Below are 15898 nucleotides of genomic sequence, written 5' to 3' on the forward strand. Positions count from 1 at the left end.
ATGGGATATATGGCAAAAACCCACAAGTTAACAAAATGGACAGAAAATTTCTCGCTGTAGCAAACTTCATTCTCACTGCAACGAAAACCAGAACATCAAGGAAAAAGTCTCATTTTTCCCTTAAAACAAGTCATCCTGCTAAAATAACAATAGCAACATGTAAACTTCCAAATTCCAACAAAACAATTGCTTACATATTTGCATTTACAACCATATACCCATCATCAACATGCACACCATCCCATCATCATCATCATGCACACCATCCCATCATCATCATCATCTCATATGCAACGACTTATGCTATTGTCACTAGGGGGTGGGAGATCACGAAGCATCCCCCCCTTCACTCGGTAAGAGGTGCGCTTCACTCTGGATCATGAAGCAACGGAGCAGTCCCTTCCCTCATCTTCCAAGTTTTCCCCCCCTTCACTCGGCAAGAGATGCACTTCACTCTAGATCACGAAGCAACGGAGCAATCCCTTCCCTCCTCTTCCAAGCTCTTGGGCGGAGAGTCATACTTTGCCACAGATCATACCTATCCCTTCACTCGGCAAGAGGTGCACTTCACTCTAGATCACGAAGCAACGGAGCAGTCCCTTCCCTCATCTTCCAAGCTTCCCCCCTTCACTCAGCAAGAGGTGCACTTCACTCCGGATCACGAAGCAACGGAGCAGTCCCTTCCCTCCTCTTCCAAGCTCTTGGGCGGAGGGGTGGGAGATCATGGAGCATCCCCCCCTTCACTACGGAGGCAAAAACGGCTTATGTGCACTCCTACTCGCACATAGCCGAGTCAGCAACGGTTTATGTGCACTCCTACTCGCACATAGCCGAGTTCAAATCAACATGTAAAGAAGCATCCAATGCATATCATGCATTTTATCATATTGTGATAACACATAAACCATTGTATAGCACATTTTCACAATATAAAATCATTTTACTAAAAGCTTGTTCCCAAGGTACATTTTCTAAGACAAGTTGGATAGAATCTTTCATATTCCCCAAAACAAGTTTGAAATGCGAATCCACTCATAGGTATTAGGAGTAAAAATACTCCTATTTTCAGTCCGCGGGTACAGTCCTTTACCCGTATCTAATGGCTCACCACCTAGCCATAATCCATGACACATATTCCAATTAAATTGTGTCGAACAGTCATAAGCTATTTCAGGCTCGATATATATATATGATATGAAATAAAAAAAATGCACGGGTAACCATCTAGACCCAGTATTGGCCTAAGTCGATTTTTCATCCGATAAATTGGCCAATGCGTCCAATTTCACTCTAAATTAATCCATTTCTCCTCTAATACTTAATTTACCACATACCATTAAAATAAAGCCAAGTTTAGCATTAGAACCCTCACAGTTCCTTATAGAAAAATTCGGTCATTTGGTGCACTAGCATCGAAAATTTTTCTCCATAACCGTTTCACCTTAATTTATCATTTTCCAAGCCATTTTCCTTTAAATAAAAACAATCCCCCACTGATATTCAGCCCTCATGGTTCGACCAACAAGGAACCCTAGAGAAATTGAATATTTCTTTTGTGTTTTTATTCATAACCATGCTTAACTATCCCTAAACACTAACATAGTCTGAAATCAAATTATTCCAACAACAATTCCTCTTCCATACCCATTTTTCAGAATTGAATTTATCATGATAACTCAATATTCAACCATGAAAATCAAGAACAAAAGCATGGGTAAGCTAGGTATCAAGAAGAATTAAAGAAATTTTAACTTACCTAGCTTGTTTCCTTGAATTCCAACACTTTCTCTTTGATTTTTCCCACCTAGGGCTTGTTCTTCCTTGGTTTCTCTTCTCTTCTAGTTTGGCTGATCACTATGGGAGAAATGGGCTGATTTTTATGCCTTTTATAAAGAAAATAATGAATGGATGAGATTTTGACACATGTCACCATTCCATTGGTCCATGTGTCATACTTTGCCATTAAGCAATCTCTCTCCACCACACATTTCTCATGTTTATCCATTTACAGGATGAATAAAATCCCTTGGCCTTGACAAGTGCTGGGGTGAAAAATTTACCGATTTACCCCCGGGGCGAAAAAATTATGATTTTGCCTCTATACTCCGAAATGTACCGGAATCAAATTATTTCTACTTTTCAACCTCAAATAACACTAACATTGATCAATATTAACCAAATGGGGCAAAAACTCATTTTATAAAAATTCCCGTTTAGTCCTCTAGTGGTAAAATTACCATTTTGCCCTTGTACTCTAAAAATACCAGGAATCATAATTTTTTTTCACTACTAAACATCATTTTATACTCCAATAATCATAATTATATTTCATATAATTACTCTTGGTCAAATGTGATCAAATCTTGGCTAAAAATCTTCATTTTATCATCAAATGGTAAAATGACAATTTTGTCCCTAATCGGTCAATTTTCTTGATGGCCTCCAAACTGGACCTTAAACTCCGAATCACTATTCTAAGCCATTCTGTGGGTTTCAAAATTTTCAATTTCCTCTTAGAATTTTTATTTGAACTAGTTCAAGGCTCGATTTAACTTAGTTGTACCACTCAGTACAATGCCGTTTTTTAATCGAGCTTGATAGGGTCTCACAGGTAAACTCTTCCAAAACTGTAAGCAATAATGATGAAGAGACTACTTCTACTAGTACTTCTAATGTCAACAAAAAGTGCTTCAAATGCCAAGGATTTGGACATATTGCTTCTGATTGTCCGAATCGAAGAATTATTTCCTTAGTGGAAGAAGAAGATTATGTGAATTGGGAAAAATTAGAACCAGTCTATGATGAGTATGATGACAAAGAGATAGAAGAAGTTTCTGCTGACCATGGAGAATCTCTTATTGTTCGTCGTAACCTTAACATTGTCATAATGACCAAAGATGAAAGTTGGCTTCGTCACAACATATTCTATACAAAGTGCACATCCCAAGGAAGGGTTTGTGATGTCATTATTGATAGTGGAAGTTATGAGAATGTTATTGCCAACTACATGATGGAAAAGTTGAAACTTCCAACTGAAGGACATTCTCATCCTTACAAGCTACAATGGCTGAGAAAAGGAAACGAAGTTAAGGTAACAAAACACTATTGTGTTCAATTCTCTATTAGAAATAAGTATGAAGATGAAGTCTGGTGTGATGTTATCCCAATGGACGCATGCCATTTGTTGTTAGGACGGCCATGGCAATATGATCATCGAGCTCACTATGATGGATACAAGAATACTTATTCTTTCATCAAGGATGGAGTAAAAATTATACTGACTCCATTAAAGCCAAAAAACCGACCAAAGAGACAAGAGGAAAATAAAACACTCATCACTATGTCTGGCTTAAACAAAGCTTATTGTGAGTCAAACCATTTATATCTCTTCTTAGTCTCCAAGGAAAATGAAGTATCTTCACCCATATATGGTCAAACAAAATTGGTCAACCAAAGTTCGGGAAACTTATCGAGAAGCTTTGTGGACAACCATGTCGTTAACAAGACTACAGTTAAGTATGATTTTCCTATCCCTTGATTGGATGACATGTTCATTGGCTCTAGAGTGTTTTTGAAGATCGATTTGAAGAAAGGATATCAACAAATTCGAATACGACTTGGAGATAAATGGAAAACAAGCTTCAAAACAATGGATGAATTGTTCAAATGGTTGGTATGGACTATGACAATATGTGGATCCAAACATGGAGTATGTTAAGGCCTACTCGTCAGAGTCGAGTTCTTCTGACTTGAGGAGAATGATGCATGAGCGTCTAGGATTATATTTTAGTTAATTTAATTTTTGTTAATTTTAGTCGATTTATGAATTATAGGTATATTAAAATTCTTCCTTTACTTGTATTAGGATTTTAAGCTAGTCATGTTCTATTTAGGAATAGAACACTTATTTTATTTAAATCTCTTATTAATTATTCTAATTGTATTAGACAACTAGGAGTAAAGTTTTATTAGGATTTAGGCCTATAATACTATAAATAGGACCCTTAGGCTTAGTTATGAGACATTTAGAGTTAAGAGTTAATAAATAATATTTTCTTAAGTAAGAGTGTTTATTTCTTTAGGCTCTTTCTAAAGAGTAAGAGGTTTTAATATCTTTGGCTTAGCCAGCCAAAGTGAGATTTTGGCTATTTTTCACCTTAGTGGGGTTTTCAACCTTGCCAAGATTAGTGATTCACATTAGTGGGGTTTTCAACCTCGCCACGATTAGTGTCTTTCATAACGCCCAGGTGTTTTTACAACACCTTAGCATCATAACCCTTCTCAACAAAGCTATCAGGTTGTTCTACATATATATCTTCCTTCAAGTAACCATTCAAAAAAGCTGATTTTATATCAAAGTGATAGATTAACCAACCTTTTCTTGCAAACAAGGCTACTAGCAGTCTAATTGTATCATGTCTGGCCACAGAAGCATATGTCTTCATGTAGTCCACTCCATATATCTGAGTAAATCCCTTAACTGCCAGTCTTACTTTGTACTTGTTTACTAAACCATCCGGATTCATCTTAGTTCTGTAAATCCATTTGACACCTATAACATTGTGATCTGTTGGCTTATCCACCAGCACCCAAGTCTTGTTCTTCCATATCATCTTCATTTCAACTTCCATGGCCTGTTTCCAATTCTCATCAGAAGCAGCTTCAGCATATGATCTAGGTTCTGAGATTGCTACATGACATCTAGCATAAACATTTGACAAACTTCTTGTTCCTCTTATTGGCATCTCATCCACATCATCTGAATTCAACTCAAATTCCTCTTTTGTCAACTGATTTTCTATTGAAACATAGTTATCTAACCTTGCAACTTGCTTAGCTTCCTAGTTCCACAACTTGCCTTCATCAAACACTACATATCTATTGATGAATAACTTCATGCTTTTGACATCCAACAGCCTGTATCCTTTTGAAACTTCACTGTATCCAAGATGGATAGCTAACATAGATTTGCTGTCCAGGTTGGCTCTTCTTACATTTGGGACCTTAGCAAAGCATATACATCTAAAGACTCTTAGATGTTTGACTGAGGGTTTCACTTCATACCAGGCTTCATATGGAGTTTTGTCTTTCAAGGCTCTAGTAGCAGACAAATTAAGCAGATAATTAGCAGTATTGACTGCTTCAGCCCACACAGACTTAGGTAACTTTTTCTCCAATAGCAGGCACCTACCCATCTCCATCAAGGTTCTTTTCTTTCTTTCAGCCACTTCATTCTGTTGTGAGTTGTAAAGAACTGTTAACTAATGAATGATACCACCCTTGCTCAAATAGTCTTTAAATTCATTGGTAGTATACTCAGCCTCATTATCACTCCTAATCTTCTTCACAGTCAGACTTGTTTGATTCTCAACTAAGACTTTGAACTTAGTAAAGACTTCAAGGCATCAGATTTCATCTTCAAGAAATATATCTAGCAAAATCTTAAATAATCATCAATGAAAAGTATGTAATACTTACTGCCATTTAGTGATGGAATCTTCATAGGTCCTCCAAGATCAGTATGTATCAACTGTAGTCTTTGTGTTGCCCTCCAGGTACTGGTTTTTAGAAAAGGCACATTTTTCTGCTTCCCATACATACACACATCATATATCTTTTTAACATTTGCCATTAAAGGCAACCCTTCTACTAGGTTGTCAGCTGCCATCAGCTTGAGTGAATCATAGTTCACATAGGCAACCCTCTTATGCCACATCTCAGTATCATTCAAAATACAGTTGTAAGTAGTATGCTTAATATCCATCCAATTTAATGGAAAGCATTTATTCTTCATTTTCACTGTAAAAAGTTCTGCACTAGATGGGTTCTTTACTATGCAAACCTTGTCTTTAAAATTTAATTCAAAGCCCTCATCCATCAGTTGACCAACACTGAGTAAATTCTGGCTTACATCAGGAGCAAAGTAAACATTTGCCGCTGATTTTGTCCCATTAGGAGTCTACACTCCCATTGTACTAGCAACATATCACCATTCCCAATTTCCATTCTAGTTTTAAAACTCTCATTTAGACTAATGAAGTTTTCTTTGCAACCGGTTATATGGTTTGAACAGCCACTATCTAATAACTAGGTGTCATTCTTCTCTTTAATATCAACTTTCTTAACTATGAACAGAACTTCTTCATCTACTCAAGGCTCTTTAACCACAGCAGCTTTCTCTTCAGTCTTATTACCTTTGCTTTTACACACTTTCTCTACATGACCTTGTTAGTGACACCTCCTGCATTTAACATTTTATTGAAACCAACAGAACTTTTCTGAATGATTTGTTTTTTTGCAATGAGAGCATGGTGGAAATGACTTCTTAGTTTCTCCATGGTTTCTCTCATCTAACTTCTTTCCTTTATCTTTCCTATCAGGCTCATTCTTCCTAGAATTGCTACTTCCAAGCTTCACATTTTTGGATTTCACTACTCGGGCATTCTCAACAAGACCTTTCTGCCTAAAGGCTCTCCTCTGCTCTAGGCCTTCCAATGCACTCACCAGTTCCTTTAAGGTCATCAGACTAATGTCCCTAGAGTTCTCTAATGATGAGATTTTACACTCATACTTCTCTGGTAATGCTACCAATATCTTGTTTACTAAGTTTTCCTCATCCATCTCCTTCCCTAACAGCCTAAGCTAATTCACTATCCCCATCATCTTCCTAGAAAATTCTCTAACAGTTTCATTATCCTCCATTTATAGCATTTTCAAAATGCCTAAACAGATTCAGAGCTTGGATTTTTTTAGTTCGATCACTACTATAAAATTCCTCTTTTAAATGATCTCATACATCCTTTGGGTTATCTAGATGCATTATCCTAGAGAAAATCTCATATGAACTATAGATTGTAAATAGAAAAGAGCCTTATACCTCTTTGCCTTATCTTCTTCAAACTACCTAATCCGAGCTAGCGTTGGGTTGGCATGTCTTTGAACAGCTTCTGCTCCGGTCTCCACCACTTCCCAGAGAGAGAAAGCTTTGAGGTAAGATTGCATCTTCACCGACCAGAAACCATAGTTTTCTCCACTAAAGACTAAAGGAGCAATAGTGCTGAACCTTGAGGTAGCCATGAATCAACACTTCAAAAAACAAATTAAAGGAAAAAATAGAAGCGAAAAAGGAAAGGAAAATAGCCCCTTAAGACCCTTGGAGCTCTAATACCATGTTAAAATTTATCAAACTCAATTGATAAACATAAAAAATGAAGAACAGAGGAGCAGGGAGTAAAGGTTTTTAATGAAAAAAATTGGAGAGTAAAACTCACCTCTTCATCCTTTTTCTTGAGTGTATATATATAAGCACTAACAACCGATCCGAAATACTCAGCATTGAAAAAAGAAACAAGAAACAAGAGAAGAAAACAACTACGCACAAGATACCAGAAATGGATTTCTGTGCCTCACAACAGCCACACAACAGTAAAGAAGAAATAACAAGAATACCAGGCAAATAAAAAAACGTGGCTTTCTCAACCTTATAGACCAAATAAAACGAATTAGCAACACACCGTTTAGTCAAAATAAAAGAAACAGTAATAAGAGATAAAACGACAAGCTGACTTTCGTTTCATTAACTCTTTAGCTGTTGGTTAAAAATGACATCATGTCTATCTTCTTCCTTTCTTCAATTGGTTGTTGAATTGGTGCCCAGACTCATCTTCTTCTCTTTTACCGGATGGAATTACTTAACTCTCAACATTCCTTTCCAAAACTATGATTTCTTGTCCTTATTTTGTTTCAAAATTCAGAAAGGGTAGTGAGAAAACATAGCAACAGTATCAGTAGGATGAGGATTGCTATAAGCCATAGCAAATAGTTGGCAGCAGGTCTCAATCAATTCTAGAGATTATGGTTGCTAAGTTTTGCACGCTTAGCATTCTTCTTTTAATTTTTTTTTTTTTATAATTGGGAGAAGAGGGATTTGAACTATACTCTTTAAGCAGGGGATCATATACCAACTAATGAGCCACATGCTCAGGTGCGTATTCTTCTTTTAAACTTCTTGATGCAATATATCAAGAATACTGTAGCAGTTTCTGCCATCCACAGAGGTGGTCAAGGAAATCTGCCTACACTGACAACAATTTGAACATCTAGTGCAAAGCACTGTTATATTGTTGAACAGTACTGTCGAGTTCCTGTCTGAGAAATTTCAGGAAGTTTCAACCCTGCCAGAACATGGAGAAACCTGGTAAAAGTGAATTGATGCAGCAAAATTTTCTATTGACTAGTTGTAAGGGAAAGACCTTGATCCGAACCGTGGGTTGACCCGGTAAGCGTCCCATTAACCCAAAACAACAAACAAAGCGGCAAACTGACAACCCATTTTGGCCCATGAGATATTAACTCAGACCCTTCCCGCGTTTTTCCAATTCCCGAATTCAAAGAGATAAAGATGATGATGATGATGATGGTGAAGACGAAAGCGTTCAAGGGATCGAACATGTTCATGTCACGAAACCTCATTACACCCCAAACCCCCCACCCCCCCCGGCGAACTATTCGACAGGCTTCACGGCGTTCTCAAGGTTAGCGGAGAGCCCCAAGTCTTCTTCTGTCGCGACCACGATGACTTCCACGTCATCTCTTCCACCGATCACGCAATCCCTTTTTTTTTCCGCCATTCTCACTTTACACAAATATCTGAAATTATTTTTAAATCAATTTCCTGCATATCAGGAGATTTTTGAAAGATCTGTTTCTGATTGTATTGTTGCTTCAGATTTACTATGGTTTTATTCATAAGAAATCTTATTATTAAATTTGGAATAATAATTCCTTGTTTTTACTGAAATCGGAATTCTTGGTAGATATTACTTTTGGACAAAAAAGCACTGAGATATTATAGAACCCAAATTCTACAAGCTACAGATATTCCTAAACCCACCATGATTCGTATGGGAGGACTTTATATATAACCCACTCCAGTGATCGGCGTTGCGAAGGGTATAATATTACATTCTGAAGTGGAAAAATCTCTAAGAGAGTTTCCAAGAATCTATTGCTTTCGTTCCTTCATCTTTTGCTTTGCCTGGGGCTCTGATCGTTTCTCGAGTCGTAGGGTTTCTATCGTCATATACAGCATGAGTAGTACGAAGTCTGGTTCAAAAGTAGCAACAACAGGATATTCATTGACGAAAGATCTGACTATGGAATGGATCAAACTGAAAACCCTTGGCGAGGGATGTTTTGCAGTTGTGGATTTAGTGAAGATAATACAGCCTATGTCTTGTATACTTGCTGTTAAATCTTCTCCTTTCTCCTGCCCCTCACTTTCCAAGGAATACAAGATCCTTCAACAGTTTCTTGGTTGCCCGTATATTGTTCAATGCTATGGTGCTATGATGAGCCTTGGATATTCTGAGCCTTACTTCAACTTGTTTGTTGAATATGCTCCTGAAGGGAATCTTCTCAATTTGATCCAGAAATTTGGTGGTAAAATACCAGAATCTTACGTGAGGTGTTATATCAGGATGATACTTGGAGGGCTTTGTGATATTCATAAGAGAGGTTACGTACATTGTGATCTCAAACCAGAAAACGTCCTTGTTTATCCTTCCAATCAATACGGTTTGTTTACTTTGAAGATCGGTGATTTTGGCTTAGCCAAAGAACCTGAACAAAGTGATGCGCCAAAGGCAACACCTGACCCCTTGCCTAGGTTTCAAGGTACGCCAGCATACATGTCACCAGAATCTCTCAGGGATGGGAAAATCACTGCTTCTATAGACATATGGTCGCTAGGATGTGTTGTTCTTGAGATGATGACTGGAACACGGCCATGGACATGTACCAGGAATCCAAAAGATTTGGCAAAGAAGATTGCATTGACAAACGATTTACCATATATTATACCGGACAACATGTCCACGGAAGGGAAAGATTTCTTGATGAAGTGCTTTGCTAGGGATCCCAGTGAACGTTGGACTGCCGACATGCTGATAAATCATCCTTTTCTCATTCCGGACTCTACCTTATTGGCTCCACAGAGAAGTTTTCTTCAAGATCCTTTGCCAGATACTTCAAGTTGTTCGGAGAGACAACCTTCGTTTTCCAGCATACGTGCACTCTTTTAAAGCTTTCTTCTTTTTTACGCATGTATGTCAAATTAAGAAATTGGTAGGAATTCTCACTCACTCAACTTTGGTGAGGAGGAAATATTTCGGAATTGTAAGATTGGTTGTATCTGCATATTTCAGTTTGAACTTTTATCCTTATCAATGCTTGATTAATGAGAGTATTCTTATGAAATTTGCTCAATTGCTCGTGCCTCATGGGGATGTAGTCATCATGATTTCAAAGATTCTACCAACTGACCGCCTAGTTTTTTGACATAAAAAATTAAATTATATTTACGTGATTATGCATTTATTAAACCTTGGTACCTTGACATTTAGATACCAAACTAAACAAACATTTGACCAAGCAATGACCACTACAGTGTACAAAATCTGAGACAAAGCATTGATATAATTTTTGCTTTGGGACAAATAATTCTTGCTATCATCATTCAGAATGTCTACTAAACCATATAGATTATAAGCATTGTACTAAAGCATATAAGTTATGTAAGGAAAAGATATTTTCTCCTTTTTTTTCTCTCTACTAGCCCCAAAGTCTATAGCAGCCATTCTCATGCTATGAATATTTATATTTACCACCAATGAAAGAAACATGTTAGAATGATAGGTAATACCATGCTGATGAGGTTCTTCTTCTTCCACTTACTCATGCTCGAGAAAATTGTCGAGACCTTGGTTCAGAATTTATGCTCTTTTGATTGTTGTTTAGGAAAGCTGGCATCCTGTTATGTGCTTGTGCCATAGAGCTTAATGAGTGATATCTGTATAGGTGCCTCCTTTTGGTTTGTTTAGCCTTGTGGTCTTGTATGATGGCTGCGACTTTTGTTTTTGCAGCATTGATCTTTGTTGTGGCTGTGTAGCGTTTGGGTCATGTAATTGTACGAGGAGTCTTCTTGTAATTGTACGAGGAGTCTTCTTGCAATTGTACAAGAAGTTTTATTGTCCAAGTAAGATTTCATACCATAGGAAGTCTTTAGACAGAAAAACTAGAGACTTGCAAACAACATTCTGACTACGAAGGTTAATAAAAAATAATTTAAAAAAACATTTTAAAATATTATTCACATTTGAAACTTTTGATAAATTCACAAAATACCGAATGGTCCAATAAAACAGCAACAGACCCAACAGTGAAAATTAAAAAATTGAGAAAGCCAACCTTCTGCTTAAAAATACATTTTTTTCAAACCTTAAATTGCAATGCAATTACAACAATAATGTGCTTTAATACTATATACTTCGATGTTATCTAATTAATAAAAAGATTATCAATTATGGAGAATAAAAAATTATCAATCAGGAATTTAATGTTAATTCAATTAGAAAATATTATAATTTTAATAGTCTCTCTCTCACACACATATATATAAACAAAATTAAAAATTTTACAAGTTTGCTTATCCTGTTTAGTTAAAATAGCAGTACACATGATATAAACAAATATAAACTTATTTTTATAAGTTTTTGCATTTTACTGACAATGTATATATTCATTAATTTGTCTCTAAGTTTTACTTTATTTTTATTGTTAAAGGAAGAAAAATTCAAAACCTACTCTTAGACCAGGAGACTTATGATTAAGTCTAACGTTTAGATGCATAATTTTCCTTGTTAATTGTCAAAAACAAACGTTATAATCATTGAAGACCAATTTTTACATTTGTCATCCCTTAATATATATCTAAAAAATCATTTAATCTTCTTGTGGACAACTACATTTAAACAAAAGTTATATAGATTTGTTTACCTGAATTTTTTTATCTGAATTTTTAAGTAGTAAGCATCTCTCTTTCTCTCTCTTTACCTGAATTTTTTTCACCGGAAAGTTTATTGACTCTAAACGCACTAGATCCGATTTGTTCATGGATTGTTCGTATGTTCTCAATGAACAATTTATAATTGATGCGTTAATTATTAATTATTAATTCAAAAAGTATTTATCAAACCAAAAGCAAACCCTTTCTTTTATAAATTAATAGACAGGTGTTGATGCAAGTAACTTTTTTTTACTTAATCAAATAGATTCATTTAATTATGTATTAAAAATTTGATAAAAAGTCAGGTCTATATCCTAATTAAACAGATCGAAAAGCAGGTTTAGCAGCATCTCAATAAGAGACTGTTTGAATTCTTTACAAAACTAAACAAAGTAAAGGGCAATCATTTAACCCCATAATCAAGCATAAACCACATTCAAAACATAAAACTAGCAGTATCAGTATCATATTAAAGTTACACCAAAACAGAGTATAAACTAAACACAAAACTCATATACAAGCAAACTTTTTTCTTTTGAAAGGTAGGCATTTGCATTGATCAATCAGGGAGTTGGATGTTCCCTGTAACTATATACAAAACCGAAGCCCAACTTTTGGGTAGCTGTAACACGGACCCTATCATCATAACAAGCCAAAAGGAGGGAAGCATTTGCTATACACAGGACAAAACAGAGACTAGCACCCTGGGAACAGAAAGCACGGCTCAACCTAGATTAACTATGAGTCAACCAGACTTGAAATAATATTGGCCCATACACAATAGAATAATCAACAAGCTCAAAAATTCCTTTGGCCACAATATTAACTGACACCAACATCCACTTCACCTCAGTAGTCCCATAAAACCATGCTCCCAACACAATGGTAATTGTAGCAGGTAATAAATCCCAAAGCAAACAAAAGTTAAATAAAGGAAGGGCATCACCTAGACCAATACCATTTGGAAAAGGAACTTAAAATAAGGAACAAGGGCGCGAATACCTGCATGACACAATTAAATCCACTGGAGGGGGACCATTTGATTATTGACTCCTTCAACTATTTCTCAATGATGTCGTAGGTTGATCCAAACTCCCATACACCACCATCTCTTCTTTAAAAATTTCCAGCAGATTATAATTTCTTCTAACTCCTGTTTTGGCTAATGAATCAGCCTCTGAATTCGCTTTTCCCAATTTCAGTGTTGAAAGTCTCAACGTGGAGCAGCCACTTTTGAACTCTACAAGGTGCACCTTTGGGATTCTTAATCCAAGATACAGCATTAAGTGAATCGCTTTTAATCTCAAGCTTGAAGCTGTATCCCCAATCAAATGCCACAAAAATAAGGAACGTTTCCCTTATTGCCTGTAGCTTCGCAAGATTAGTCTCTGTTTCCTATTGACCATGTGGAAATAGCTCTAATTGTATCTTATTCATGTAGTAGTATTCCACCGATCCATGCCCTTTTGGTTCCACCATCGACATTAAACTTTTGGATAAAATATTCTCATTCTCTAACTTTTAGTTATAATTTTATACGAGTTCGTTAATTTTCAAAATGAACAATCCACTTCAAAAAAATATTTTTTACTAGACATATAAATCTAGTTATTAGTCAACCGTTAATGTTTTTTTTTAATTTAATGACGTAATAATATTAAAAAAATAATTTTCTCTTTCATTAATTTTAAAAATTATTATTATATAAATTATAATTTTTTACTTTTAAAATTTTTTTCTCTTTTTTACAAAAAAAAAATTCTCTTAGGCCACCTCGTGGTCAGTGGCATCTGGTACTCCCTAGGAGAAAAAAGACCGATCTAATACTTGCTCCCATGCGAGGGAGCACCAGCCCCTCCCCCTAGGGAGCACTGATCTGGTGCTCCCTCCCTTGGGAACCCCAGATCAGTGCTCCCTTCCCTTTGGAGCACTGATCTAGTGCTCCTCTTCCTTGGGGAGCACCTACTGTGGGTGGTCGGCCGGTGATAGAGAGCATCGCTTGGCAGCCACATTGTTTGAGAGAAAAAAATAAGAGAGAAAGAATAAAAAGTATTTTAGTTTTTCATACTTTTTATTAAAGGTGTTTGCACTTTTGGGTTTCATTGTTTATTTTAAAAATTAATTAAACTTGTATGAAATTATAACTAAAAATTAGAGAAGTAAGTATTTTAACCTAAAATTTATCCACCCATCAACTAAAGCAATCCAAATAGTGCCCAATCTAGTTTTCTTCTCTTTTTGCGGTATAGTCATCTTCATGGAAAACTTACAAATATCCAACGTGGAGTCGGCATCATTGGCCCATTTTGCTTTAATCCACGGTGCCACTCATAATTTGATGAGGTCATAGAATCTCAATTTTTGCCTTGAAATGTCATTTCATTCTGAAATAGCTAATTGGATCATATCATCGCAAAAAAAGGTATTATCCAAATTTTCTTTACATTCTCACTTAGGGGGACCAATATCCATGAAATGAGGAAGGACTTAGCATTATTAAGAGCCACCCACTTGACATTCCATTCATTACACCATAAGGCCCGTAGTTTCCATGTTTCAAGACAACCAAAGAACAAATAGCCAATCTTTTCCATATCAGCTCTACAAAAAGGGCAAGTAGCCATTTCTACACCTATAAGACCTATGCGGACAAGTTCCTATTTCACTGCAATCTTTCCCAAGATGAACAGCCAGCAGAATACCTCCACTCTATGTGGTGCATATCCTCTCCATATCTCCCCATATACAAATAATTACCATACACAAAAGGAGCATGCCCTTGTTGTATAAGTTCAAAGCTCATATAAAAGAAAGTTTTACTTTACTAATGTTAGTTAGTATTAAAATGTGAAATGCAAGGGTAAGCTTGTGACATTGATGCGAGGCCACATAGCAGTTTGTGTGGAAATTTCGTAGCGGAAACAAAAGAAAATAAGAGCAAAATGCAGTTATTATGAACCCAAAGGGTCTAGCTACCAAAAGCCAATCAATGTTGACGACTTTAGATTTGTAGCCAAATGGAACACCTAATTGAAATAATATATGGACCTAACTTTTTTATGACAGCTCCAATACAACAAGGAAACATGGATAATAATCCTTTTGTTGGTATATGTCTTTAAGCCAATTGCATTAATCAAGGAATATGAATTGTCATTTAATGCATATTTATTCGTATAACTATATGTAATAAAGGTTTTTCTTTGTGTTAATGCAATAATAAAAGGTTATTAAGTACTAATTGGATGAAACTTATGAAATATAAAAGTTTTATAAAAATTTGTAAAATTATTACAATTATGAAATTACTATGCATCAAAACTATGTTCCATCATTACTGCTATTTGTGACAATGGTGTTGACTTTGTTATTGTCCTTATGATAACTACTAAGGGATTGTATATTGTTTGGCAGGTAGATGCTAGTAAACGCCCAGCAGCTACTAGCAAAGCACTGAGTATATTGCCTAGGATTCTCATTTTTTTTGGATTTTGGTTTAAACCCTAGCTTAGATGATTTATTTTGTTTAAGCACAAAACTTTGTCTTCTATCATGTTAGCAAAAAAAGAAATTAAGGTTTTTTTTTTGTTTTAAAACATTAAGCCAATCCTTTTTTAACATGTGTATGGGTAAAAGGACATACAAATTAATCGTAATCAACAATATTTAATAACGCGTCATCTGTCACGTGACAATGAAATCATTAAAATGACACATCAAACTTGTCATATGACAGATGATGAAGTATAAACGTATGGTTTGTACCGTTGACTAATAAAAGTTAGTCCATATTTCATGAAAATGGTTTATTTGATTCGAAGTAAAAATTAAAAATTTAATTAAATGAAATAAAAAAGATAGACTCTTAATTAATTTTTTTTTTTATAATTCAAGAACTTGTTTAGATACTTAGTTTATATATATATATATATATGGTATACTTTTCAAGAAAGTGTAATTGTCTTAATCATTAAAGGAAGAAAGCAGGATTCCAGTTTCCATCGTTATCTATGGGACCTTAATTCATTGTATTCTCATGTAGGACTTTTATAC

The 15898-nt window shown here is 35.6% G+C and overlaps 1 protein-coding gene across 1 annotated transcript; it reads left to right on the forward strand.

Annotated features, from left to right (window-relative positions):
* The first annotated feature begins 9089 nt into the window (after positions 1-9089).
* On the forward strand, positions 9090-10082 carry LOC18594359 (mitogen-activated protein kinase kinase kinase 20-like). Its single transcript, XM_018124322.2, has one exon. The coding sequence runs from the start codon at positions 9090-9092 to the stop codon at positions 10080-10082; it is 993 nt and encodes a 330-aa protein (XP_017979811.2).
* The last annotated feature ends 5816 nt before the right edge of the window (positions 10083-15898 follow it).

The sequence above is a fragment of the Theobroma cacao genome, chromosome 7, assembly GCF_053813885.1.
Source record: "Theobroma cacao isolate CCN51 chromosome 7, ASM5381388v1, whole genome shotgun sequence".
In the NCBI taxonomy this organism is placed as follows: domain Eukaryota; kingdom Viridiplantae; phylum Streptophyta; class Magnoliopsida; order Malvales; family Malvaceae; genus Theobroma; species Theobroma cacao.

Excerpts from the sequence above, each read along its gene's own strand:
- LOC18594359 (XM_018124322.2), top strand. The coding sequence starts at position 9,090 with ATGAGTAGTACGAAGTCTGGTTCAAAAGTAGCAACAACAGGATATTCA.